This window comes from Nesoenas mayeri (assembly GCF_963082525.1).
Source record: "Nesoenas mayeri genome assembly, chromosome: 1".
Taxonomy (NCBI): domain Eukaryota; kingdom Metazoa; phylum Chordata; class Aves; order Columbiformes; family Columbidae; genus Nesoenas; species Nesoenas mayeri.
The window spans coordinates 201755932-201783898 of NC_137541.1; the positions used below are offsets into that span (position 1 = coordinate 201755932).

Sequence of the window (27967 nt, forward strand, 5' to 3'; positions counted from 1 at the left end):
GCTCGGCTGAGCCAACGGCGGCGGGCCCGCGGGAGAGGCGCGGGGCGAGCGCGCGCGCTTTGAGCGGGACGGCTCTCGCGAGAGCGGCGCGCGGGCCCCCGCGCCGGGCCCCGCCCTTCTCGGCGCCATGGAGACGGCGCGCGGGTGGCCGCGCTGAGGGCCCGCGACCGGGCTCTGGAGGATCGCGGCCTCCCCGGTACCCTCCGTGCCGCCCCGCGCTCCCCAGGTGCGGCGGGCCGGTTGCCACCGCCCTTATCGAGCCCTGTGTCGGTCGTGTTCGTCCCGCTGCCTCCTGCCCGGCCGCGTATTGCGGTCGTTCGTGGGAAGTCGGCTGTTCCCTGTGTTCTTCCCGGTAGCTTCGCCGGGAGGGAGGCGCCGGGGGCGGCGCTGGGTTGCTGGGCGCCGGTGTGGGAGGGCCGGCGGCGCCGGGCCGGGCAGCCGTGTGTCCTGGGAATGCTTAAACCGAGCACGGATCTCTCCTTAGCCTGAGTTCTTTTTGCAAGCGAGAATTACCACAAGAAGGCTGGGTGACATAACTGATCGCCCGGCTCCCTGTGCCCTTCTTTCTAATTCGTTTGTATTTTTGTCTGCTGGACTTCACACAGCATCTGTGAAGATAGAAACTGACTTCCTGATTTTCCAGGCTGTGTCCAGAGCCTGTTTGTGAGGAGTCCCGGCGCGAAGATGAGCACCGTCAGCTCACAGTAAGCTCCTCTTGGCTGCAGCTCTGTGCACTTCTGTCTTTTGTATCTTTGCAATAAGTTAAGAACTCAGAACAGCATTTATGTTTTCCCTCAGGTCCCTATGATCATTGTACTTTCATATACATGTAGAGTGGCGCTGGAAAGAGAGAAACTGAATGGTTGTTCACCAAGTCTTTTTAAAGGCATAAAACATACAACGGGTTCTTTAGTTTCTCTTTCAATATTTCTGAGAGATGGTTGCAGCATTTGTAGGATGATTGGGGTAACCAAATCTTCAAACTGGTTTGGTGAAGTGCTGTTTGCAATAGAAGTCATGAAAAGTTTTGGGAATACTACAGGAATGATATTTTGATAGAGTTTAATAACCTCTTTTGTCTTTAATGACTTTGGACAGAACAGCTTACCTCGCTAAAATCTGTGTTGAAAGTCTAAAGTATATTGCTCTCTAACACAAATTTTCATGTCTTGTTCAGGGATGATGAAGATACCTTTAAAATACTTATTGCTACTGATATTCATCTTGGCTATTTGGAGAAGGATCCAGTTCGTGGAAATGATACATTTGTAACTCTAAATGAAATTCTGGACTATGCTCAAAAAAAGGAGGTAAGTACCGCTTTTTGGAAAGTGAAGGAGTGAGACTGTGGAAAATACATTCCAACCTGCCAGAAGCTATAAAGCTTGGGCCTGCTGCAATCCTTATTAACATCAAATTAAATGACTAAACTATTTATTGCAAACAGTTATGTTTCTGTTTTAGCATTGTTTTAGCATTGTGAGAGCATTCTTATTAAATTATGACCCTGTTTTCATTAACGGTGTTTTCAGATTGCCTGCACCAGTTCCAGTGGTATTTAGAGACTGTTTGTCACTGCAAGAAGGGAAAAAATTGGGAAGACTGAGGGTAATAATACAAAGTCTTCAGACAATTCAGAAAGTAGAAAAAGTGCTAGAAACTTTTAAAGTGTTGATTCTTGTTTTAAGGATTGAATGTTTCTTAGTCAAATTATTTGTAATTTTGATGAAGATGGGTTTTTTTCCTAATGCTTTCAGAAACTGCAACTAGTACCCCCTTAAAGTAAATGTGGTGATAGCTATTGATTTCTTCTCTGCACGTGCTACAGCAATGAAAAGATCATGTACCTTTTCAGACCTGTCAAAGAAAATGTTCAGGAGCCACTCTGGAGACCTTTATTAAAACACTTTTTTTTGCAGCACTATCAGTTGTTTTCTCCTGTAGATGTTGATAAATGGATCTTTTGGGGTTTGGTGGGTTTTTTTTTAAGATTAATAATTTAATTAATGTTTATTTCATGAAGAAATGAAAAACTGTCTGCAACTACCAACTCATTTTACCTAGAAGTCCAGATATGAGGAGATATGTGCAAGTCCTTAGAAAAAATAATTTAAACTATTTTCTTAGAAGTCTTTCAAGGTAATACAAAATGTTGTATTAAAATAATAGAGCTTTTTGTTACATACAGGTGGACTTTGTTTTATTAGGTGGGGACCTTTTTCATGAAAACAAACCTTCCAGAAAAACAATACACTCTTGTTTGGAGTCCCTAAGAAAATACTGCATGGGTGATCGTCCTATTCAGTTTGAAATTTTGAGTGATCAGGCAGTTAATTTTCAGTACAGCAAGTAAGTATGTTTCTATAAATCATGATGTAAGGGTGAATATATTGTGATTTTTATGATTTATATCCTCTGTGACTGCAACCTTGAAGTTTTAGGCCTGTTTGTGTGGGACAGTTTACAGGATGACTTCATGCGTCATCTTTTATAATCGAAGCCTGTCAAGGCAGGCACACAATTTTTCGAGAAATTTCTGAATGTGTTATGACATGTAATACACTTACGTAACGTATAGTTTCTATCCTGCAAGTACAATGCAAGTAAACCAATTTACATGAGTTGCTGCGGTAAAATCAGCAGAGTTCTGAGTGTGTAAACGAAGTTTGCATGGCCCAGGCTGCTGCTTTTGCATGTACCACACGTGTTGTACAATTCTTTTCACAGGCTTGCTCTGAAAAAATAGGATCTCTTTGCTACCCTGTTCCCAGTGGGAAGAGCCATTCCAGTCCACAAATAAGAGTCTCCTTTTGCTGTGCAGCTTAAGCTTGTTCACAGCCACTTAGTTCTCGCTTGTGCTGCTGCTATGATTTATTTGTGATTATGTCAGTTTGAAGAGAATATTGGGAATTGTCCACAAATTTGCAGATATAGCTTGACCTTTTTTTCCTCTTCTTGTTCAGATTTCCATGGGTGAATTATCAAGATCGAAATCTCAACATTTCTATTCCAATTTTTAGTATTCATGGCAATCATGATGATCCCACTGGGGTAATTATTATTGTAATTGTACTATACCGTTATATTAGAAAAATAATACTATACAAATAGAGACTTGTATAGAAATACAGTTCTTGGAGAACAGGCTATTTTTAGTTATTCCATTCTTCATGTAGATATTTTGTGTATCTTTAGGAATTCTACTAATTAGTGACACTAAAAAAGAGAAAGTAAAGAAGGGATCCATATAAACTATGTTTAAATTCTTAATTTACATAGATTTCTGTCATTGAGAACAGAATCACTTTTCATGCCAAGAAATGGCAGCATCTCAGAAAGTTTCTAAACCAAATTCTATCTGTATAGTCTGAAAGCTTTTTTTTTCTTAAAGAAGGGAAATTTTGATACTTGTGCATATATAATTGACATGCATCTTCTATTTTCACAGAAGATAGTCTAATAATGATGAAATGCTGGTTTAAAAATCAACAGCTAAAAGTAAAAAGGAAAAGGACGTTTAGAAAGCAGTGAAATGTGTGTGTTGGATTAATAATTTTGCATTTTATATCAAATAACAGTGTATGGTGGAAATGAGTGTTTTAACAGTGGAAATTTAACTTTGGACCTACTGTGAAGTAGTTAGCTTAACCAGATAATTTTCTGTAGTAGTTTTGCATACTTGGGTTTGGTTTTGTTTTTCTGAATGATTTAATGTTTGATTTCTTGTTTGAAGCAGGACTTGTAAGGAGAAGGGATTTGCTTCTGTAACCATAATTACTTAAAATTAAAAAAAAAAGCTAATATATGTGGTGGGTTTTTTCAACTGTAGAAGTTGCTTAAGGAAAGATATTCTCTCTCCCTTTTTAGACTGTTTCACTCTGACTTAAAAGACTAAATGTTCTGTTCAGGGTTTTTATATTTGTTTCTCAATATTTTCTACAGGCAGATGCACTGTGTGCATTGGATATTTTAAGCTGTGCAGGATTGTTGAATCACTTTGGACGTTCAACTTCTGTGGAGAAAATAGATATTAGTCCCATTTTATTGCGTAAGGGTAGAACAAAAATTGCTCTGTATGGTTTGGGTGAGTATTAGTCTACCAGACTGACTGGACTGTTCGTGTATTACTGAACCTCAGTAGGTCTGCATTAAGTTGGAACAAGCATATAGTGCTGCAGCAAACATGAAGGTCTAAATAATGCTAAATCAAAGTGCATCAATTCTGTAAGTGTCAGGTTTCTCCTCCTACATTGTTGTCACTGGCTGATGGGCTTTTTCTTTGCTGTTGGTTTTGGTTTTTTTCTTTTCAGTTTTATTTTAAAATAAATCTTTCATTAACTTTCTTTTTATACTTTTATTAAGTGAACACTGCTTAAGTGAGCCATAGATAGTGCCTGTGTATCAAGTCAGGGCAATCACATTCTTAAATTCTCACTGTTGTGTATTAAGCTTACTTCTTCCTGTTTAGGTAAAACTTAAACACTCTCTGTTCACCTGCCATTTTCGTTATGTTTAAAACCATAAACTGAGCAGAAACCTAATGTCTGACTTGTCTGCCTGAAGTAGTTTAGAAGTAACATCTGTCACAGGTAACCTTAGTTTCTTTAAAGAGCCTTATGAAGAGTTTCATATTTTAAAGGCAGTCTCTGGTGGGTTTTCAGCTCCAGTTTGTCCCTTTCTATTTTCTCTTCCACATTCCTCCTATTTAAAATGGTCATGTTTGACTGCATTCTACCTAGAGAAGTTAACTATTAAGATCTTCATTTTTTACCTCTGATTTTACATCCAGTCAGGAGTGCTTAAACACTTGCTTTCGAGTAACTTTTATAGCTATAACTTAAGTCCTAGTTGTCCATGATTTCATGTGTTTAATGAGATACTTAAAAAGCTTGCTTGATGTTCTAAGGGTTAGTGGTGAGGGTTCAAACACCACAATATAAAAGTCTTCAAAAAGCATTTGAATTTTTAATACCCAAAATCATTACTGGGAAATGCAACAACTGTCTAAAGTACAGGCGTTGCTGCACAAAAATGTTTATGAGATGTTTCTTTGAGCTTCTGCCAGGAATATATACCCTCTTGACTTTCTCTGATTCAGACATCACTTATTCTTTTATAAAATATGTAAACTCCATATGGAATTTATTGAAATGCATCATGAACCCTGGGTATGGATGGTTTGTTTAGTGTTTGTTTCCTTGATTGTTTTCCTTTGTTAAAAACATCAAGGAAATGATGAGTGACAAACACTTCGGAAGTACTGCAGGCTTTTTCCTGCCGTGTTGGAAAGCACAGACTTTGCAAAATTCATGGTTTATTTTTTGTTCTGTAGAGAATTTCAAAGTATGTTCAAGAACTCCATCTCTACCCAGTTGTATCTGTTTGTAGACTCCACCTTACAGCAAAATATACTCCTTATTCTGTCAACAAGAAACAAAACACCTTTTCTGATATTTTAAATTCTGCCCGTAGGCAGTTGTTTGGCACAAAAAAGTGGCACAAGGTCTCAAACTAGTTGTAGTTAACGAAGCTGCTTTTAGCAGTTGTTTAAAGGCAGATTTCACGTTAAAATAGCTTGTTTTCAGATGTCTGTCTAGTAAAATAGCAGATTTATACTTTGATCTGTTCAAATTTGTAATCACGCCTCGGACTTCTTAGGTCACAAAGATGATAATCTGATCTTGTCACAAAATTGTGTTCTTCTTCCTCTTTTTAATAGAGCTGCTAATAAAAGTGCTATAAAAAAGAGTTGGTTTACCACACAGAAATGATTTAGTGCTTTGTTTTGTCTCCTCCAGGAGCTATTCCAGATGAGAGGCTGTATCGTATGTTTGTCAACAAACAAGTAACCATGCTGAGACCAAGGGAAGATGAAGATAGTTGGTTTAACTTGTTTGTGATTCATCAAAATAGGTAACAGTATTGAATGAATTACCGTGACTTGTAAACTTATTGTGTTATTTCATTGAACTGCCTTGAAAAGGGTAGGTGAGAAAACCAGCCGTATTAGTTGCTGCTTCTTGTGAGCATCTGGTTTCTTAAGATTTTCCCAAATGAAAGCATTGTTCCACAGCTCTTCTTACAGAAGAATCGTAAAGGAAGAGTTCAAATCAGTGAGTTGGGAATGTTGCGAAATAGCTTCCTAAACTCATATAGTTAAGGACAGGGAAGGGCTTGTAGTGTAAGATGCATATAGTTAAGTCTTGTCTGCTTGTTAGAGCTGAAAAAGCATTAAACTTCATATTGTGTTTTCTATCCTTGTTTGAACCATGATTTGACAAGTGCTGTATCTTCACTTGCGCTGCTCTGCTTTACGGTTTCTCTTGAACAGAGAAGTAGCGTGTGTTCCATCGGCCTGCACACTTCTTCCAGCAGTGGTAGCAGAAACAGGCAGAGTTCTTTTCCAAATCCTTTGGTATAATTTTTCCTGAGTAAGAGCACAATCCTCATGTGCAAGTAAGGGTCAGGCAGAATCAAACAAATATATAACAGCTCAGATAACCCTGTGTACAGGTCTCTGTACTGTAAGCTGAAGGAGCTCTTCCTCCTCCATCTCCTCTGTCTTCTGGAAAGAAATGGGGGGTGGTATGTGCCATGTCTGTTTAATTCAGTGTTTTTTGTCCCACCATTTAAAAAAATAAAATAAAAGGCCATGAGGTGCTATAAAAGCATTCAAATGGAAAAAAAACCTGAAGTCTTGCAAGCCAAGTAAGAATAAAAGGGAGATCCAAATAAAAGGAGGGGAGCAGTAAAGAATGAGCTGTGTAAGTTGCATTTTTGTTTAATCAAACACTTTAAACAACTGCATAGGGAATACATGTGATGAGTACTTGGTGTGAAATTTACATCAGGTATTTTTCCTGGGGTTTCTATATCACTTCAAATCACACTGATGTTTTTCTTCTCCTTCACTCCCCCCCTGCCCACCTGTGACTGTTAACATTCTAACTATTTTTCTCTTTTCTTGAACAGGAGCAAACATGGAGCTACCAACTACATTCCAGAGCAGTTTTTAGATGACTTTATTAATCTTGTTGTTTGGGGTCATGAACATGAGTGCAAAATAGCTCCCTGCCAAAATGAACAGCAAGGTTTCTATGTTTCTCAGCCAGGAAGTTCAGTGGTGACATCTCTGTCCCCTGGAGAAGCTGTAAAGAAGTATGTGATTTTTTTTTTTTCTTTTTGCTCTTGTTTATCCCCTGCCTTATGTCTGTAATGTGTTGTGTTGAGAAAGGAAAAATTCTTCTACTAAGTATGAAAAGCTTGTTTTATAGTGTGGATTAGTTTCAGAGTATGACATAACTGGGGGTCTTGGTGGACAGCAGGATGACCATGAGCCAGCACTGTGCCCTTGTGGCCCGGAAGGCCAATGGCATCCTGGGGTGTATTAGAAGGGGAGTGGTTAGTAGATGGAGAGAGGTTCTCCTTCCCCTCTACTCCGCCCTGGTGAGACCCCATCTAGAATATTGTGTCCAGTTCTGGGCCCCTCAGTTCCAGAAGGACAGGGAACTGCTGGAGAGGGTCCAGCGCAGGGCAACAAAGATGATGAAGGGAGTGGAGCACCTCCCTTATGAGGAAAGGCTGAGGGAGCTGTGGCTCTTTAGTTTGGAGAAGAGGAGACTGAGGGGTGGCCTTATTAATGTTTATAAATATATAAAGGGTGAGTGTCACGAGGATGGAGCCAGGCTCTTCTCAGTGGCAAACAATGATAGGACAAGGGGTAATGGGATCAAGCTGGGACACAAGAGGTTCCACTTAAATTTGAGAAGAAAATTCTTCTCACTGAGGGTGACAGACACTGGAACAGGCTGCCCAGGGGGGTTGTGGAGTCTCCTTCTCTGGAGACATTCAAAACCTGCCTGGAGATGTTCCTGTGCGACCTCACCTAGGTGTTCCTGCTCCAGCAGGGGGATTGGACTAGATGATCTTTTGAGGTCCCTTCCAATCCCAAACATACTGTGATATTGTGGTACTGTGATAACAAATGGAGTAGATTCAATCAGTGCCTGTAGTAACTTTTACCTTATTTAGGGTTAAACATAACATTTGAAGCAAATGTAACTTTTCTAGGAGGAGTTGCACCTGATAAAGAGGATTATAAAGAACTGTGTACATGTGCTGGTGTATGGAACAAGCACAACCAAAATTTAACAGAACTGAAGTTTGGAAGGGCCAGCCCTGAAGTACAGATCCAAGAACTTCCTATAGCTTTTAAACTTTTGTCCCTGAGAAGTAAACATGAATTTAAAACATTTTTATACCATCATTTTCTTTAGTTTGTCTTTTAGTAAGTTAACTGTTCCTCTTCCAGACACATTGGTTTGCTGCATGTTAAAGGGAAAAAAATGAAAATGGAGAAGATTATGCTAGAGACAGTGCGAACTTTCTACATGGAGGATATTGTTCTGGCTGATCACCCAGATCTTTTTAATCCTGACAATCCTAAAGTAACTCAGTCGATACAAGCATTCTGCATGGAAAAGGTAACCTGTAATGCTAACAGCGTATGGACAGGGACTGTGACTGGTTTTGAGTCTGGAAGTTGAGAAATCTTATGTTTTGCCCTGTGTTAGTGCGACAGGCAATGTTTCCATAGGAGGCTTCGTTCCATGACATTTATTACAGCCTTGGCTTCCAGATTCCTTGACTGGGATGACCTGTTGAAGTAGGCTGCAACTGCTTTATGGGGGTGTCCATATTATCTTTGTACAAAAGCTCTTGCCTGAGAGTGGGGCAGCGTTGGATGTGCACTTTGGAACCAGCATAGGTACATGTACCTAAACCCTAAGAGCTGGGCTGTGCAGTGGGAAGTGGCACAAGTAGCTTAACAGGTTTATTAATTGCTCTTGGTTCTCAGCTCTGTATAAGTCTCTTCTTGCTTTTCCCTGTAACTAGAAATTTGGCAAAAGATAATAGCTATATAGTAAAACAGTGTGAATCATCAGTGATTTAGATATTGCTGGACTGTGCTGTATCTGAAAGATGAGCCTTTCATTATGAATTTTTTCTCATTCATTCTTATGACTTTTGACTGGATACTGGTACATATGTGTGTTCAGGAATGAGATCACATCCTCTTTATTTAATTTCATAGCTGCCCCCTGCAGATGATGTGTTTTAAGTTACACTTAAAGGGTTCAGGCATCTGTAAGAGAATGAAGTGGAACTGAATTTCTAATTCTGCTTCATAGGTTGAATTTATGCTGGACAATGCAGAAAGAGAACGCGTAGGAAATCCACGCCGACCAGAGAAGCCTCTCATAAGATTACGAGTAAGAAGTTTTTCAGTTTGGATTGCTTTGCTTTGGAAGGTTACTGTGAAAATTTTCAAAGCAAACTCCTGTGTTTTGTATAAAGACAATATATACAATTTCTTACTGTATACAGGTGAATATAAATTGCCTTCATGCAATGATTCTATTTGCCTGTGGTACAGCTAGTCACTGCTGGTCTGAATAAGGGGATCAAAAGTGGCTCTTTACTGAGAAGTTTTGCTTAAGCCATGTTATCCTATGTTTGTTCCTAACCTTATTTATGGAAACTCCTGAAGACTAGTAAATGAAACAAATTAGGAACAAGTTGTTAATGTCGGCTGTTATTAGCTATTCTGCTATTATTACATATTAGCTATTCTTATTAATTAACTATTCTGCATAGTTTGGCAAAGCATTAATTTTAGGTTGACTTGTTTTTTACTTTAATTTTTCCTTTGAAGAATAATAAAAGTGATTTGTGTGGCTTCTCTATTTCTGCTCGTTTCATATTACAATTTTTCCTTTCCTCTCTTAGGTCGATTATACAGGTGGCTTTGAACCATTCAGTGTCCATCGTTTTAGCCAGAAGTACATGGATAGGGTAGCTAACCCAAAAGACATCATACACTTTTTCAGGCATCGTGAACAAAAAGAGAAAAATGGTAAGAAATGCAATGAATCATTGGCTTGCCTTGCTTTTCATTTTTCTTCCTTTTATTTTATTACCCAGAGCTTGCAAAGGCTTGGTATCTACCATCACATGTGTTATAGGAGAAGTAAAGTTGCATAGTCTCATTTAAGTGTAAATATTGCACAAGTATTTCTGGCTTCATCTAAAATTCTAATATTCAGCACAGCATCTTCTGACAGTTATTCATAAACTCAAACTTTATTGAGTTACTTATAGTAATGTATAGAGCCCTGTACCACACTGAGTTACTCCATGATTCTATGATAATTACCATGAAAGGCATTAAATGTCTCACTCCTGAGACTTCTCAGAAAGAGATGGTTGGTTTGGGCCACTTTGCAGGAAAAGAGGTGAGTGTTGTGTTTTTTCCCTTTTTTTTTAATCTTGTTGCTGTAGTATTTAATTTGTTTATACCTAAAATACTAATGGAGGGGATGGGCTTGAGAGATGTTTGTATATTAAGAAAAAAGGTCTGAATGTACAACAGCATCTTTTTTGCTCTAATTAATCATGTGGATGGGGCGCTCTTGGCATTTGAGTCTGTTCCAGGTATGTCTCTATTTAAGCATTTGTGCAAAACAAGTAATAGCTATTACGATTGCAGCATTTGTCACTGTGCGTAGTTTTTAACAAATTAATAGATGTTGCTTGAATACTGGATTTGAAATAGTCACTAATGAAGATACAGCTTGCACAAGAACATACTGTGCTAAGTATCTGTTAATATTTCACATTAGTATGTTTTAAGTACTCCAATTTTTACTTCAGTTTTTACTTACACTGTTATTTTTCTAAAGTTCAAAGCATCATGTTTCATGAATAAAAACTGCTTTTAGTGAGTTTTTTTAATTATGCCCCATTGATTGTGGTTTATTTTACCTTATTTTTTAACAGTTGCAGAATCTCATTAACATTTTCAGAATACAAGACAGCTACCACGTCTGTCACCATGTTTCATAAATACATTTTAATTTTCCTACTTAACGTGCGTCTCAACTTCAGGAAGGGAGCGTGAAAAGAATACAGTGATTCTTTGTGTTATGTTATTAGTTATCCTTTAATACAGGGGAGGTGGCTAATAAAGCAGTCCAAATTTTCAGTGTATGTGCACATGATGCTGTGGTTCAATACAGGTGATGTTCATGAGTTCACAAATTGTTATTGTTTCTTTTGTCATAGCTGCTTATAGAAGGCTGACAGAGCAATGTTGTGTGCTTGCATGTGGCAAATGTCTAGAAGTAGTCAGTAGTCATCATATAGTGCTTTGCATCATATATGGTAACCTCAGCTGATTATCTATGTCGTTCTGCTGTTGGTACCTTGCTGCCCAAGAATGGGGGACAGCCTTAGTGAGCTGTGAATGTTTTCTACTAAAAGTCAGTGTGCTTTGAGGGAAAATTTCTTCTCTAGAAACAAAGTACTTATAAAAAAAGTTACTTATAGAAGTAGTTACTTATAATAAAATATAAAAAAATATTTTATTCCATTTGTAGTCTTCCAGAGTTCTATTATAATAACCTTCAGGATGTAGTGTTCAATATTTTAATTCCGGACATTGATAGTTAGAAGAACCTTTTTTATCTGCTAGAGGTGGCATTGTCTTGTGCAATTATTGTGGCTGTTACATTTGCCAATGTTTTCAGATAATAGAGTCTACAGTTAGAACAAAAAACATTCACGTCTAAAAGGGACCACAATTTTTAAGAGGCTTATGTTAATCTTTTTTCCTATTGGTCTCAGTGGAGTGATAATAAAAACTGCAAATGTGGGTGACGTTGCCACTGTGCTTTTCTATTCTAGACAGTGATCTTAATTTTGGAAAACTGGTTAGCAGACCAGTTTCTGAGGGGATGACGCTGAGGGTGGAAGACCTTGTAAAGCAGTATTTTCAGACAGCGGAGAAGGTACCTTTCTACCTTTTATGTTGTTTCTTTCATGAGATCTCATCTTTTAATCTTTTTTTTGTTTGGTTATTTTTTTGTACATATTGTTTTCTTAATGGAACTAGTGTGCCCTGAAAAGACTCTGACATTCACTAAGAAGTCAGTTTATTTCCTCTATAGCTGTACGTGAATTTCTGTGAGAGGTATATGTCTTAGGTTCACAGATAACTGTTGTATGTAGGTTGTATAAGGTATGTGAACACATGCTGGCTTGAGAACATTATGGTAACTCTTCATGTGAACTCGCAGTGTCTGCCCAGTGCTAAATGATGTGTCATGTTCTTAGAGGAGAGAGGTGTGAGGCAGCACCCTCCGAGTGTAATTTAGTATCTGTAATAATTCAGGGCCTGTTTTTAATAGCATTTTTATGTCTGCAAGTTGATCTTGACTTTAGTTTGAAAAAGGGAGGGGAACTAGGCAAGAATACAGTTCACCTTCTCTCAGCAATACATTTCAGAAAAGTTATTTAAGATATAACTAAGTAGTTTCTTTACTGTTTATGAAACTTTTTTCTTTGAGTCTGAAAAATATTTTATTACTAGGTGTAACATGCTAGTAACAAAAGCGTTGTAAGTGTATTGTGACAAGTAACATGTTTGCTTATTGCTGTGCTTTTCTCTGAGTGAAATCTTCAGTGCTTTTTACTGGTTTTGGAACCAATTTAATATAATATCTATCTAAAACAACTTTCTTTGGTGGCAAATGCTTCTTAACAAAATGTTTTCCCCAATTATAAAGAAAGTACAGCTTTCACTTCTAACTGAAAGAGGAATGGGACAAGCAGTGCAGGAGTTTGTGGACAAAGAGGAAAAAGATGCCATAGAAGAGCTGGTGAAATTTCAACTAGAAAAAACCCAGAGGTTTCTTAAGGAGCGTCGCACTGATGCAGAGGAAGAAAAAATAGATGAGGAGGTAATATTCTGTTAATGTTGTTAATTCCTTAGGAGAGGTCAAGACAGATAGTAGAAAAAAGAGCTCTCAAACCTGGTTTAATAGAATTGCCTGTGTGCAGAGCATGTGCAACACTCTCCTCTAGTTTTTTTCTGGAATTAGTAAATATGGTGATGATGTTTCAGATACATTGTTTAAAAGCTTGTATTGAAAATGGGGTTTAGGTGTGCTTATACTGATCCTTGCTTTATTTTCACATGCATGCATAGCAAAAATCTGTCACTCTAATATATGTAGAACTATATATATCTGTCTGCTGCGAGAAAGATGGTAGATATAATATCTTCTTAGCTTTTTCATATTGGCTTAGGGAAGGGTACAACAACATGGCAAGCTCAAAGGAAACTTATCCATCAGGTGCTTAATTGGCTTCTAACTGCTTGCAGCTCAGGTTCTCCCAGACAAACCAGGTTTATGTGTATCTAGTAATCCTTAATAGACTTCTCTGTCAACATGTTGAGCTTCCACTTGAGTCCCTGCATTCAATTGTAGTATTCAAGCATTTTAAGACAAGTTGTACTGCAGTTTAACTGTTAAAAGAATAATTTGGTGGAGGGAGGAAGGTTGCGTCTGCTTACTTTCTTGATGGTTGCTTTAATTCATGGGGGTTTGAAAGAGACCATAAACAATCAGTGCCTGTAGGTTTTCTGTGCCACTGTCTTTTGGACTAGTATATTCTTGCCCTCTCACCCATCATGTCTTTTTCCATACCTGACAAGTTGAGCTTTCTTAGTTGTACATGTATTGCAATGTTTGTCTCCTCAACATCACTTTCTTCTGTCTTCATCTCTACCTCTTCTTCATCTCTTTCTGCTTCTTCATGTCTACCCTACCTTTTTCCAGTTACTAATATTCCACTGTCCCTTATTGTCAAATTACGTATGCTCTCCTTCTTCTGAACATAGTGTCTCCTACTTTTCATCATGTCCCAAGCTTTTTTCTCCCCAATGATGTAGATCTAGTTATTCATAGAATGTGAGATTCTTAAGCTGTAGGACAGTGTGAAAAGACTCTAAACAAATTGTTCAGTTATTCTTGCACACTTCTCCTCTTACATGAGCTTGACTTCAGAATTCAGTGATCAAGATTTCTCATTTACTGTGTTTTGATTATTGTATGAAATAAACTGTTATTTTGATGGGAACTCTTTTATTCAGGTGCGAAAATTTAGAGAGAGTAGAAAAAAGAATACTGAAGAAGAGGATGAGGAAGTTCTGCAGGTAACTTTTTTGAATTTTGAATACAGGCTGAAGAATGGAATGGTGACTTCTGCATGTGTACGAAGTCACTTAGCAATACTTCAGCATTGTCCTTGCCAAAAAGTCCCTGTCTGCCTAGGGAAGATTAGTAAGTCTTTTTGAAATCTTCCTTGGTATAATATGTACCTAAGCTACTGCTCAGTTTGGCTTTTGAGATCTCTTTTCTTGTGCAAATTTGGGAACCTGGATGCTCAGTTGTTCTTGCTGAAGTCTAGACAGACCAGACACGTTCCCCTCAGAGGTCTGTCATCTGAAACTATTTGTGATCCCACCACCAGTGGGTGTGTGGATGGCTGTATTGAGTGATGTTACTGAAACAAGTTGGTGTTATAGGTGAACCTTTAGGTACTATTGTCCTCATCAGCAATCTCAGATCTTAGAGTCTCAGATCTCCCCAAGATTCATATCTAGATTACGTATGTCTTTCCAAAGAGAGTTGCCAACCACTGACAGCATTGGTGCTCCTTTGTCTTTGCAGTCTATGTGAGGCTAGAATGACATTTTGAGGAAAAAGGACACCTAGGGTGAGGTTCAGTTCTCCTAATCTGAGGTGTCTTCCTGTGGACTAGTTGTCCTAAGCACCCACTGTCGTCAATGAAGGTCAAGTCAACAGAGCCCAGAAGGTCCTTCCCTGAGCAGCTGCACACAGCTGACATAGGCTGACCTGAACTGAACTGTTCACCCAACTCTGCTGCCAATGTATTATATTAAATAGCTCCATTTTGTTATCAGAGCTTAGCTAATGACTTTATGTATACGCATATAAATTAAACAGACTAAATACTGTCCCTGCTTTTTGACAGTCTTCCTTGCCATCCATAATGCTGTGGATTTGGGGAACTATGTATCACAACTAGAGTTTAACAATGGTGCATTTAATCATTTAAGATTCTTTTTCCTATAGTGCTTACTGTTCCTTTTCAGGCAATGACCAGGGCTAGAGCACACAGATCTGAGGATGCAATTCTTGTCGCAGCCTCTAGTGATGAGGAACTCATGGATACAGGGATGAAAAGCACTGGTGATTCAGATGATGGCTTTCCTGCAACACTGAGACGAGGAAGGGGTCGGGCAAGAGGCAGGGCAAGAGGTGCAAGAGGACAAAATTCAACAGTAAGAGGTTCATCTCAAAGGGGAAGAGGTAAGAAAAGTTTCACATTCTTTGTATTGCAGTTTCTGACCTTTTTCTTTAAAAAACGATTCTCTTCTGATGCTTCCATCAGGTGGAAATTTGTTGCTTAAGGACTCCTACTGGAAAAGTTCTTCGCAAATATTTGTGGTATATTACATGCAGTTGACTGTCTTACAATGCTTAAGTTGTGACTTTTTCACAGGGTGATCAAAAGAAAAATATTTTGCTTCCCAGCTATGGAAACATAATAGACTCTTAAAAGATGAATTATTGGGAAGGTCTGTGCAATGAAGTGCATGGGTAAACCTTTATTACTGCTACAGATAATGGATCTAGTCAGGACAGAGAGGAGGTGCGGATTGTCTCTGTCCTAATGCCGTTTACAAGAGACTTCATTGCCTCTAGTGACTGAGAAAACGGGGAGTGTTTCCTAAGCAAAATGAATTAAATAGCTCCTTGGCTATGTGTGATTGTACACTTTACAGTTATAGCCATATTTCCATTAAGTATAAATATATATAAGTAAAAAAAAAAAATTAAAGATGTGATCTTGCAGTAATGTGCTCCTTTGAGTTGTCTCAGTAATATGCCTGAAGGTCTAAGAGCACGATGAGTTGAACCCCAGGCAGTCATCCTAGAACTGGTTTGGTTAGTGCATTTAAACTAGTTCTCTGAGCATGTTCTCCCATGCTGCTGTGATCCCGTCAGAACAGGGGTGGGCGATGAGAGGCTGGGGTGGTGGGGCTGTGGACACTTGGCCCAGAGCAGTTCTTCTGCATGTAAGGAGGGCTCTGATTCAAGGGAGAAGGTGAAGGAGTAAAGAGGAGTGTATGTTTTTAAGTGACTTCCCACTCAGTAATGATAGACTAAAGGGGAAAAAAACCCACAAAACCACTCACTGAACAGACTTGCATGTTGTTTATTATCCCTACAGGAAGCGCTGTCCAGGAGTCAGCTACTAGAAGCCGAACCTACAAGCCTGTATCTGTGCCTGCCAAGAATATGTCTATCATGGATGGTAAGCTGTTAGAGAACAGGCTGCCTTAGCTTTTGTTAAACTATTTGATATACTGCTTTTTGTAGAACCTGTTTAGAAACTCCTTATATAGAATTCACTTAGCATAAATAAGTTTACTTAGCGTAACTTTTGCAAGCTCTGAATAGTTGGGGTTGGAGGGGACCTCTGGAGATCATCTAGTCCAACCCACCTGCTAAAGCAGGTTCACCAGAGCAGATCACACAGGAATGTGTCCAGGTGGGTCTTGAATGTCTCCAGAGAAGGAGACTCCACAACCTCTGGGCAGCCTGTTCCAGGCCTCTGGCATCCTCAAAGTAAAGAAGTTTTTCCTCATATTCAGATGGAACCTCCTGTGCTTCAGTCTGTGCCCATTGCCCCCCATCCTATTATTGGGCATCACTGAAAAGAGTCTGGTCCATCCTCTTGACATCAACATTTGAAACTTTCTCCTTTGTAAAGTGAAAAAGACCTCAGAGTCTTCAAACTATAGAATATAAGGACAACTGTGTCTCTGGAGAGAAGTGAAGGAACACAGCGGCGTCTAACAGAAGAGGAGAAACAGAAGAATGTTTTGACTATTGCCAAGAATTTATTTTCTCCAGCTGTAGGTGAAAAATAGCAACCGAAGGTCAGAGCCTTAATTGACAGCCTGCCTGACAAAAATGAAGAGATCCAATGAAGAATGGGGAGCCCCCACGCTCTGATTTTGCAGTTGGCCCTGAGTGATGGGCAGGGACTGGGGACTTGAATTGTGAGGGTATAATCGTCCAAGGTTTTCTCTGCTGCGGTTCCATCTTCAGGAGGCACCAGCTCAAGCTGCTCTACACTGTACCTTGTGAATATATTATTTATTTTAGAAGAATTTCTAGAATCCATGCCTGAGTCTGTGCTACAGGAAACCTAGGGAAAAGGAACTTCTCTAACACAGGCCTTCAATCTGTCCATTATTCTGATCTGCTGTCTTAAATTGTAATGAAGGTGTTTGCTTAATTATGAAGTGCCTTCATTGCCTTTATTTCTGTTAGTCCAATTCAGCTGTGAGAGAATCTTTTGGTTCTGATGAAACAGAATAACTGACACTGACGAGACAGAGAATGGAGGAGGGGTAAAAAGAATAGCGATATCCTGGTATCATGGGGTAAAATGAAATGTGTCAGGAACTTCTGACTGGAACTGGAAATAGAGAATAAGTGACTGTATGCAGTTCCTTAAGGAATAAGCATAGGAGGAATGTGACTTCATAGCATCTATTTTATGCAGTGTATTCCTTAGTGAATAAAAAGTTTAAACTTGACTGATGTTTACCAGTTAATAAGCTTTAGTGCAAATCCATTTAGTCTTAACTTTGTACTAGAGTTTTAGAGATCTCAGCTTTACCAGGAAAGAGAAATCTGTGATTTAAGCCACATATATGAGAGTAACTATTCCTTGCTACAGGGATGGCCTCTGAGGAATGGGCATTAGAGAAAAAATACTGCTCACAAACCTGTACATGAATCACACACAAAATACCCAAAGTTAGAGTGAGTTGTAAATTAATCAGCAAACTACCTAAATTTTAAATTGCTCGGCAAATGACTTAAAATACTGCAGAGAAATCAACTTTAGCAGATGTGTTAATGTCTAAAGTAAGTGGTAGACATACAGGAATATCAATTATAGTAATATTTTTCCTCTTAACTGAGGTTTCTGAAGGTATTGCAGCCAGACTGGGGAGCACTGGCTCCTGCACAGAGGCTTAGATCCCTGGGTTGTCAGACTCTACCAAAGGCTTAATTTATATTTTGGGTTGGGTTTGGGGGGGGGTTTCACTTGTTTGTGTCTGATTTTGTTTATCAGAGTATTTTGCAGAGGAAATGCTTGCTAAACAGGTCTTAAATAAAAGGATGATATAACATTGTTTGCATTTTATCGTGTGAGCACTTCAGATATATGACATTTGTTTTATTCCAGCCTTTGCGTCTTTGAAACCAGAGGCCTCCTTGAATTCGTCTAGATTATCTGAGGTAAGAAGCATCTTGCATGAGAGAAGTTGTGCTACATTTTGCTGTCTTCTGATGTGAAAAATAAAGATATGGTCAAAACATTAACTTAAACCAGCAGATGTTCCCATGCTATTAGTTTCAGCAGTAAATTTCTGCATGTTTATTTGTAGACCTTTTGTACCCTATTTTGATATGGACTCTGTCTGAGAAAAACAAAGAGCATAGTCAAAGAGTGTATATATATATATGAGTATTTTTGGGGGGTTTCTGCAAAATCAAAGATCTGAAGAGCGAAACTTGTGCTTTATTTGCACATTGTACCGTTCTAGCCTGGAGCCTGTCAAGTGTATATTAAGTAAGTATATAGTTGAGGGAAAAAAAGGTGCTGTGTTATAGTACTGTTATGCACTATATCTCTGTAAGGATAAATTCTGTCAAAAAGCTTGATATATCATTTTTTCAGGATATTATAGATGACGACTCTGATCTAGAAGACATTTCTATTGTTCCTTCTTCTAAAGTAAATCAAAGGTCGGTATGTTTACTTCATTTATGCTACTTTAACTGCCTTATTTCTGATTTGGAATCAGCAGAGCCCAGGGAGCTGATCCGCTACCCAAAACAAACCGATCTTTAATAAAGTCATAATGCTATTTACAGAATTTATATACATTTTTACCTATTGATATGGATGATCTTTCTATAACAATAAAATGATCTACTGATTGAAATAAGGTAGGTCAGGGTTTTAGAATTCATGTTAGTTTGAAAATTTGAATTCTGCTACTGTTATTTGTACTCAGTCTGTATTGGTGGTCCAAATCCAAGTTGAAGTGGAAGTTACTGGAGTGTCTGGTAATTAAAAACACACTGATGCCTTTTTTTTTCCTCTTTGTATATTTCAAGGTTGTCAACTCCATCTTCACTTAGTAAAAGAGGTTCACAAAGCCAAACATCTAGAGGGGTTGATTTTGAGTCAGATGAGGTATGGTATATGGTGGTCTTTTTTTCTTTTGTGTAAATTTCTATAGCTTACTGGTTTGTAGTTGTTTGAATAAACCATTTCAGAGGAAAATTGATTTATTTTTTTTTTCACTAACAGGGCTAGATTACTGCAATCAGCTTTAATTAAACTACATGCATAATCATCAATAATAACGATAAAGGGGACCTCAGGAAAAGACTTAGTTCTTTTTCACTTCAATTCTTAATCAGTTAATTTCATTCCTGAAATGTGCAGAATAGGTAATTTTGCCTGGGAAATAAAGTAATTGTAGCCTCTTTTAGTACCTGGCTATGTCCTTTTATTTATTCATGTGTTTTATTCTTGTAAAAAGTTTTATTGTTGCAAATTATGTAAATACACTTAAATTAAGACACTGTCTTTACGTTTAAGATGTGTGTTCTTGCAGTATGTATTTGAACTGCTGGGAAGTGGCTTCTTCCATAATTAAACAAGTAGAACTTTACTCGCAGTTTTGCACTGCATAGAATACACATTATACTGCCCAGCGCTGTGCGGCTTGTGTTCAGACTAGCAAGTGGTCACGTATGGTCAGGGTCACAGAGTCAACACTTCAGAGGAAATGTTACATTCTTGTCCTTTCTTTCCACTCTGGTATCTCCTTGTACCTGAAATACAAACCCATGTTTGCTTGAACATGCAAAAAGAAACAATATTTTTGATTCATGCAAATCTCAGTAAATTATGATGTGTGATATGTACGTGGACATAACGTCATTGAGGTAGGTGCTGCTCGTAATTATAATGTTTTTCTGTGTCACACCTGAAATAGAAATTTTTCCTCATTTCAAAGTAGCTATTCTGAACGTATTGACGTAAACTCAGTTTCTATTTGCTGCACGTTCTTAATCTGGACTTTTAAGTGAATGGATGATCTCTTTCATATCATAACCAACAAAAGCAGGCCCGTCAGAAAACACAGAATAATGTAACCAGGCTTTCTATTTTAATCTAAAGGTGACTTGACCTTTTCTGACTCAGAATGCGTACAAGTTCTGGTAATACATACATGTTTACAAATTGCAGGATGAATTTGATCCATTCAAAAGCACTGCAACATCAAGAAGATATAAGTGATTCCTGGCTCACTGTACACGAGAGAAACTTGAAGTTAGTGAAGAACATGGAAAGCAGTTTGCAAGGCGTTCTCTGTATAACATTTCTCTGTAAATTATGGCTTCTTTTTTTTTTTCAGTGGCACTAAATTGGTCTAATTTGTGCGTTGGTTGCTTGATACATTAGACTAGAGTGTCTAAGATTCTGAAGTACTGCCTGAAACTGCATGTTCTTTTTAAAACTTCCAAAAGCCCATTTTCTTTCTGGGGTGATAATGTAAATAACAGTCATATATTTTATAGAAAATTCTATTTCTTGGGGCTTGAATTTTGCAGTAAAATTGTAGTAGTATGGAGATATGGATACAAACATGGACTTGGTCAGCAGAACAAAACTTGGACTTCTTTGCAATTTTCTATGGATACAGTTGCAAACTCTGAAGAGTGATAGTTTGACCCAAAAATTTGGTTTTTAATATTGAAGCTGGAAAATGTTCTGATCCTTTCAACTCTCCTAGCAGAACTAAACCCACTATTGCACTGTTATTAAATGTCGTAGTACATGGTAACAAATTCTGCTCTGTAATTCAAGAGATGCCAAAGACTTCAGATGGAGTTGAGTTGTCAGTTTAACCCTGTCAATAAGATGTGAAGGCAAGAACCTTGACGTTTCACCAGGAATGCTGCTTGAAGAATAAAGCGCTTGAGCCAGTCATAGGCAGGATGTTGCTTTTACCTTTTCCTTAGCTGACATTTTTCAGGATTTTATTTCCACAGTCCACTGCCTCGGTAACCCTCCTAAAATGTCATCACCATGTTCCAAATGTTCTCCAAATAAAGCTTTTAAGATACAGCGTTGCATTTGCAGTGCGGGAGCCACTTCTGTTGAAGGAGCCAAGACCTAGACCTGCTTCTCGTTCTGTCTTTTCACCTCTGTACACCCCACTCCCCAAAAAGTGCTGTTCCAAAGCTATGGCCAGTAGAGCTAATCAAGGAAAAAGCCAAAGAATGCATCAACCAACACCCCAGCAAGTCAGAGAAACACTAAATACGTTGAGTAACCACAGCCTTGCTTTTGTATTTTTAATTTCTCCTTCAAAGAGATGGGATTTGGCAGTTGTGTTTCTCTTGTTCTCACTGAAAGTGACTGTTGTTACTTTGCCTTCATCTATACTGTAATAAGGAACCCAAATGAGCCTTGAGCTTCCTGAAGACTTCCATAAAAATGATAAAAACCTGCAAATCTCTAGCGTAGACCTTAGTAGCAACTTACGAAGCAGCCTGATTGCTTAAAGTATTGGCAAATAACTTATTAGTCTGTCTCTTCCCTTTTATTCAGGGCTGACAAAACTATATTACCTATGCAATTAAAAAGCTGCTGTAAATACCCTTCAAGATGAGGGTCTAGATTTTTTTTTTAAATAAACTATTTCTGTTAAGTAAATGTCAGTTGTATGGACTGCATTGAATCTGAGAGATTGAAGTGTTTAAAAGATGTTTCTGCTTTCTGTTGCTGTTCACGTGTGCTGGCTGTGGCTGGGTGGAGGCTGCAATGGCCCCATGACGTCCAGTGGGCTGGGGGTGAGCAAGAATGGGGAGGGGACATGGCCAGGCCAGCTGCCCCCAACTGCCCACACAGATGCTCCACACCACGAGATGTGCTCAGCAGTACATGCTGAGGGAGAGGAGGAGGCACCCCATTTGTTGTTAAGGCACTTGTCTTGCAAAGCAACCACTACACGTGCTGCGGTGTCTGGATGTCACCTGCTGATGGGACATAGAGAATAAATCTTTTTATGCTTTGCTTTCATGCACGACCTTTGCTGTTTTCCATTAAACTGCCTTTATATCAATCCATGAGCTTTTCATCTAATTTTCTCCTCCTGTCCAGCTAAGGATGGGGAGTGAGTGGTTTGGTGGGCTCTTGGCAGCCCCAGAAGGTCAACCTACCACACCAAATTAAACCTGTTTGGTTATAAAGCCTTAAATTATCCAGTTTATTGTTTCACTAAGGTCTTAAGGGGACTCTTAATGTTGCAGGCAACTCCTAGGCAAAGTGTATCATAGAATCACAGAATGTCCTGAGCTGGAAGGGACCCATGAGGATCATCGAATCCAACTCCTGTCCCTGCACAGGACACCCCCATAGTTCACACTGTGCGTCAGAGAACATTGTCCAGTCTCTTCTTGAACACTGTCAGGCTTGGGGCTGTGACACCTCCCTGGGGAGCCTGTTCCAGTGTCCAGCACCCTCTGGGTGAAGAGCCTTTTCCTCATGTCCAACCTAAACCTCCCCTGGCACATCTTCCTGCCATTCCCTCGGCTTCTGTCACTGGTCACCAGAGCTCAGCACCTGCCCCTCCTCCTCCCCTTGTGAGGAAGCTGTAGCCACCATGAGGTCTCCCGTCAGTCTCCTCCCAGCTGAACAAACCAAGTGACTTTAGCTGCTCCTCATACGGCTTCCCCTCCAAACCCTTCATCAACTTCGTAGCCTCTTCTGGACACTCTCCAGTAGCTTTATATCCTGTTTATCCTGTGGTGCCCAGCCCTGCACACAGTGCTCCAGGTGAGGCCGCTCCAGAGCAGAGCGGGACAATCACCTCTCTGTCCCCACTGGCAATGCTGTGCTGGGTCCAGCATGCGACTCCCTGTTGCTGTGTATACTGGACTCACTGGTCTGGAACATCTTTTGCTGTCCTCTGTCCCTTATAATCACCTCTTTGCAACTACCTCTGTATTCCTACCAATGCCAGAAAGCACAGTTTCGCATCAAACTTTTTATTCCCTTGGCCAAAAGGAAATCCCTGCCAAGGGAAAGCTTAAGTATTTGTGTCCCTGAGGGAAAAAAGTATTTGGAAAAATTACCATAAGTACATAAAATCGCTTGTTTTTCACAATGTGTTATCCCCTTGTTCTATGCTAGTTAGTAGGGGTCATGCTGTGAAATCAATAGGCTGAAACTTGCCTGACAGACCTTTAAAACTGAGCTTAAACTTGAACTGTATCCTGGAAGAGAGCAGAGCTGCCACACACACTGCTGGCTTATAAACAGCACAGAATTTGTATGAGCTGGGCTGCTGATAGAGAAGAAGGATGCTGACAACTGGAGAGACTGATTTTGCCTTTCTCACAGCTGTACTTATCTTGGAGTAGCACCTGGGGGAGCATGACTGCGTGGAGAAGCAGCACGTCAGAGCAGAAATAATGTCATGCAGCCCAATGGCTGCAGAAGATCCTGGTTTGGAGCTTGTGTCGGGGTATAAAACCGGCTGAAGGAGCAAAAGTAGCAGCAAGACAGCCAGGAGAGCAGCCGGCTGCAGGAGACAGGAGCATCCCCTGCTCCTGCTTGCGTGCCATGTTTGCAGCAAGGGGGGGACAGCTCTCCCGACACACGGCGTAAGCTCCGCTCCGCTATTTGCAATAGCAAATGACCTATTGCCAAACTGGAGGAGCAGAGCAGCATTTTGGAGATGTTGCCCTGTTTTGTCTGGCTCTCCCTCCCTCACTTGGTTAACGCCTTTGCGACCCCAGGAAAGTTGCCGCTCAACGGGAGCCTGGAGGAATCTTTTGTAATCCCGAACATCTCGGGTTTCTTCTCCTGGGATAACGACAGCCTGGCTGACTGGCAGAGCTTTGTGGGCAGGAGCCGGTATGGAGCGGAGTCGCAGAGCATCACGGTGAAAGCCCTGCTGGTCACGGCGTACTCCTTCATCATCATCTTCTCCCTCTTCGGCAATGTCCTGGTCTGTCATGTTGTCATCAAGACCAAGCGCATGCACTCCGCCACCAGCTTGTTCATCGTGAACCTGGCTGTAGCCGATATCATGATCACGCTCCTCAACACGCCTTTTACGCTGGTAAGATGGGGCAGAGATGCCATAAAGGCTTCACGGTTACTTCGGTGGCCTTTATTCTTTATGCTACTATAGGCAGTGCATGGATGTCTGAATTACAGTGACTGGAGTTATCTTTGGAAAACTCCATGTCTTTTTCTTCTCTAATTGCTCTTATGTAGTAGAAGATCTGAAATTATCCATTTGTTAAAAGTGGCCCTGATAGTACTTGAACAATAATAACCTCCCAGCAATTACTTAGTACTTTGTAGTATCTGGTCTTTTTTTCCTTCCCTTCTTTGAAGTATTTCCAAGGTAACACTACAAACCTCTTGATAAAAAAGAAAGATTAATGCTCACCATCATTTCACAAACTGTGTTGAAAAACTGTAGTTTGCTTTGAAGAAAGATAAGGTGTATAGGTCAGCCCTATCCTGTAAGGAGGGCTTAAAAAGGAAAAGCAAATGTATTGACTAAATAGTTAGACTACAGAAGGATGCACTGTGAATAAACCAGAACAAGCACCTTTGGTACTGCCCCGCTATGTTGTCCTGGAGGTTACTGCTGTGCCACTGAGGCGCCTCAGGTATCTGTAAGCATGTGGATGTGCATGTGGGTGCATAAAACTAATGGTATTCTGGTTTTAGGCTCGTTTTGTGAACAGTACCTGGATATTCGGGAAGGGGATGTGCCATGTCAGTAGGTTTGCGCAGTACTGCTCCCTCCACGTCTCTGCCTTGACCCTCACAGCCATCGCCGTGGACAGGCACCAGGTGGGAGCAATCTGAGCAGACAGACGGAAATCTGGGGAGGGCATAACTAAAGTGAGCAAGGATGGTCCTATGTCCGTTCCTTTTCAGCTCCCAGATCAATGTAAGGTGCACAAGGAGCTGGCAGGGTAGGGGAGCACTTCTTGCTGTCAGATGGAAATAATGTTTTCAAGCCCACAGCAAGGTGGGAGATGGGAGATGCCCATTGCCTTGTGATCACTTCAAGCTGGGGAGCAGGAGCTTTTCTGCAGTAGATAAGCCAGTAGCTCTCAATAAAGGAAGAAATCCAAGATCCTGACAGGAATCCATGTGGGCACATCCCCTCTGGGGTAGTTTGTCCAGCACCATGGATGCAGGGACATCCCAGTTGTCTTCTGCAGCGCTGTCTCCCTTTGCTCTGGGATGTCTCACCCCTTGTTGCACCAAATACTGGGGAGCTGACTGTACCATGCTGGTGTTTGCCACCAGCAGAGCTGGGGCTTGCTCTTGGCAATGGGCTCAAAACTGGGGACAGTCAGGCACTCTCAGTGTGGAGTCACCCAAAACCCACGCAAAGCAGACCGGGACAGCTGATATTTTCTGCTAGAAAGCTTCTAAGTTTCCAGAAAATGCACAGGCTGTCTGGAGCCTCCCCAGGGAGGTCTGGTTAAATCACAAACCCGGGGCTCTTTGGGTTACTGATACTGAACAATCTGAGATTATTTTTCTCCCCTTTTTTTTTTTGAGATTAAGTAAATTGAACCTGAAAATGAACATCTGCAAGACCCACTGGAACCCAGTTCTCCCCACATAGATGTAAATACTGAAATAAGAGGGTAGGACTGGGTTCTGACTTCACTCATTTCCATGGGGGGAATAATTCAGATTCTCATGTAGAGCTTACAGTCAATGGGAGCTGGGTGAAGCCAGTACTGTTTGCATGCTGCATTTCCACATTAAGTAGTAGATTTAAGGCTGGAAGATGATATGAAAACAATTATATAATTATTTCCTGAAATAGCATAAATCTGAATATTGGTTTATTTTGCACAGGTTATAATGCACCCTCTGAAACCTCACATATCTACTACAAAAGGTGTTATCTACATCTCTGTAATCTGGATCATGGCAACGTGTTTTTCCCTACCACATGCTATCTACCAAAAGCTCTTTACTTTTGAGTACAGGTAAGGACGTGCTTTGCTCTCCTCTGCAGCCTCCCTGGAGGCCAAGCTCTCAGTGGTCATAATTTGGCATCTGCTACTGCAAGCCCTGAGCTTATGTTGAGGTCAGTCTAATATGAATGTCCCTTATTTTTTGTCAGATTCCTTTTGCAATGGCTGATATCCTCCTTGCTTTTACATTTCACTATCTTATCTTCTTTCTGTCACAATAATCACATGAAATAGGCTAAGAAGTTAGGGGATTTGGCCAGGACCCTCTCTCTATATACACTGGCATTTTATACAATGTACCAATCTGACTTGTTTGGGCAGACCAGAAATGGGGAAAAAAACTAAAACCTAACAGGGTTTAATCTCCTCTTTAGCCCTGAGAGAGTGAAAAAAACCTGCCTCAGCTGCTTGTTCCATAAAATGCTGTCATGAGCCTTGATATTTGGAAAGTACTTTAATGAGGGAAATGTCCTTAATATGTGCAGAGACTGTGCTTCTGTTTGCCAAAGGACAGAGAATAAAAACCTGCTTCTGTGCAGCTGGAAAGGCTGTAATTGGTGAAATTCATAAAGTTATCATAAGGTCATGAATACCCATGAGAAATGATCAGCACATTGCTCGCAGGCTGCTCCATGGCTCAAATCCTTGGGCATCAGAGCTCCACTGTGATGAATGTGCATAAACCAAGGGTCTGCCCCCAGGTTTTGTGGCAGGAGCCCTCTCGCTCCTACTGCCCCAATTTCTGATGTATTTCTCACATGTTGCCCATTAGAACTCAGTCTCACCTGTGCCTGGTATCTCCACTTGCAGTGAGGAGGTCACCCGATGCCTGTGCCTGCCAGATTTCCCTGAGCCTTCTGACCTCTTTTGGAAGTACCTCGACTTAACCACCTTCATTTTGCTCTATGTTCTGCCCCTTCTGATCATCTCTGCTGCCTACATGACAGTGGCCAAGAAACTCTGGCTGCGCAACGTCATTGGGGATGTCACCGCTGAGCAGTACTTTGCCCTTCGCAAAAAGAATAAGAAGACCATAAAGATGCTGATGCTTGTTGTCATCCTCTTCGCAGTCTGCTGGTTCCCCTTAAATTGTTACGTTGTCCTCCTTTCCAGCCAGACCATCCACACCAACAATGCCCTGTACTTTGCCTTTCACTGGTTTGCTATGAGCAGCACCTGCTACAACCCCTTCATCTACTGCTGGCTCAATGACAGCTTCCGATCAGAACTGAAGGCTTTGCTCAACATCTGCAGGAAACCTCACAGACCCACAGAACAGAGGCTTCCCTCCACAGTCCCATCCTACCGACTGGCTTGGCTGGAAAACAGCAACTTCAAGAGGCTGCAGGTCTCCCATGTCCTTCCCTCAGCCTCCAACATCCAGGCGGGAAAGACGGACATCTCTGCAGTTGAGCCAATAGTAGCTGTGAGCTAAACGCTGGCCCTGGGAAATCTTAGATTTGGCCAGAGCTAAAATGGTGGGAAGGTGTGGAGCTCTGTCCTGCTTAAGGACTGTGCAACCACACATGATAAAACCAAGAAGGATGTTCTGCAGGAGGTGACATGAAAGAGCTGCATCTTTGATGCCGGCTGATGACAACGGCGTGGAGCCCTGAAGGGGAGAAAGCCAACTCTTCTCGGGAAGGAACTCTCTTTGTCAGGCTGGCTTTGAATCAGCTTGCAGGACAGGGTTGTCTGCATGTATGTCACTGTTACCTGCATGACTAAGCCTTTTCACCGCTGGGGCCATGTGTGTGTTTTGCTGGTATTGGAACACTAAAACGACAATCTAATCACATCAGGCCTGCCTCCCCCTTTTCTAAGTCTCTTAGCAGCATGGAAATGGTTGAGATATAGACCTTTAGGTTGCCAGCTTAGATCCAGTGCAACAGGGTAGG

The 27967-nt window shown here is 40.5% G+C and overlaps 2 protein-coding genes across 6 annotated transcripts; both read left to right on the forward strand.

Moving 5' to 3' along the window:
* The first annotated feature begins 20 nt into the window (after nucleotides 1-20).
* On the forward strand, nucleotides 21-21173 carry MRE11 (MRE11 homolog, double strand break repair nuclease). 5 transcript variants are annotated; one of them, XM_080363224.1, is made up of 20 exons: nucleotides 21-226; nucleotides 606-704; nucleotides 1178-1310; nucleotides 2189-2349; nucleotides 2964-3051; nucleotides 3943-4084; nucleotides 5799-5913; nucleotides 6973-7158; nucleotides 8312-8483; nucleotides 9192-9272; nucleotides 9790-9916; nucleotides 11746-11849; nucleotides 12627-12800; nucleotides 13997-14059; nucleotides 15023-15239; nucleotides 16165-16248; nucleotides 18202-18254; nucleotides 18697-18764; nucleotides 19140-19218; nucleotides 20284-21173. In XM_080363224.1, exons 2-20 carry the CDS (start codon nucleotides 685-687, stop codon nucleotides 20332-20334), a joined length of 2118 nt encoding a protein of 705 aa, XP_080219350.1. In that variant the 5' UTR covers nucleotides 21-226; nucleotides 606-684; the 3' UTR covers nucleotides 20335-21173. The 5 variants fall into 5 exon arrangements, with proteins under 5 accessions (XP_080219350.1, XP_080219352.1, XP_080219351.1 ...); XM_080363226.1 differs by having other exon boundaries at nucleotides 644-704; XM_080363225.1 differs by having other exon boundaries at nucleotides 21-196.
* Nucleotides 21174-23782: 2609 nt separating this feature from the next.
* On the forward strand, nucleotides 23783-27504 carry GPR83 (G protein-coupled receptor 83; the record flags this gene model as incomplete). Its single annotated transcript, XM_080360994.1, has 4 exons — nucleotides 23783-24169; nucleotides 24793-24918; nucleotides 25948-26081; nucleotides 26880-27504. 4 exons carry the CDS (start codon nucleotides 23783-23785, stop codon nucleotides 27502-27504), a joined length of 1272 nt encoding a protein of 423 aa, XP_080217120.1.
* Nucleotides 27505-27967: the final 463 nt, after the last annotated feature.

Excerpts from the sequence above, each read along its gene's own strand:
- MRE11 (XM_080363224.1), top strand. The coding sequence starts at position 685 with ATGAGCACCGTCAGCTCACA. Across the intron at positions 705-1,177 it reads ATGAGCACCGTCAGCTCACA|GGATGATGAAGATACCTTTA; the intron begins GTAAGCTCCTCT and ends TGTCTTGTTCAG. Across the intron at positions 5,914-6,972 it reads TTTGTGATTCATCAAAATAG|GAGCAAACATGGAGCTACCA; the intron begins GTAACAGTATTG and ends TTTCTTGAACAG.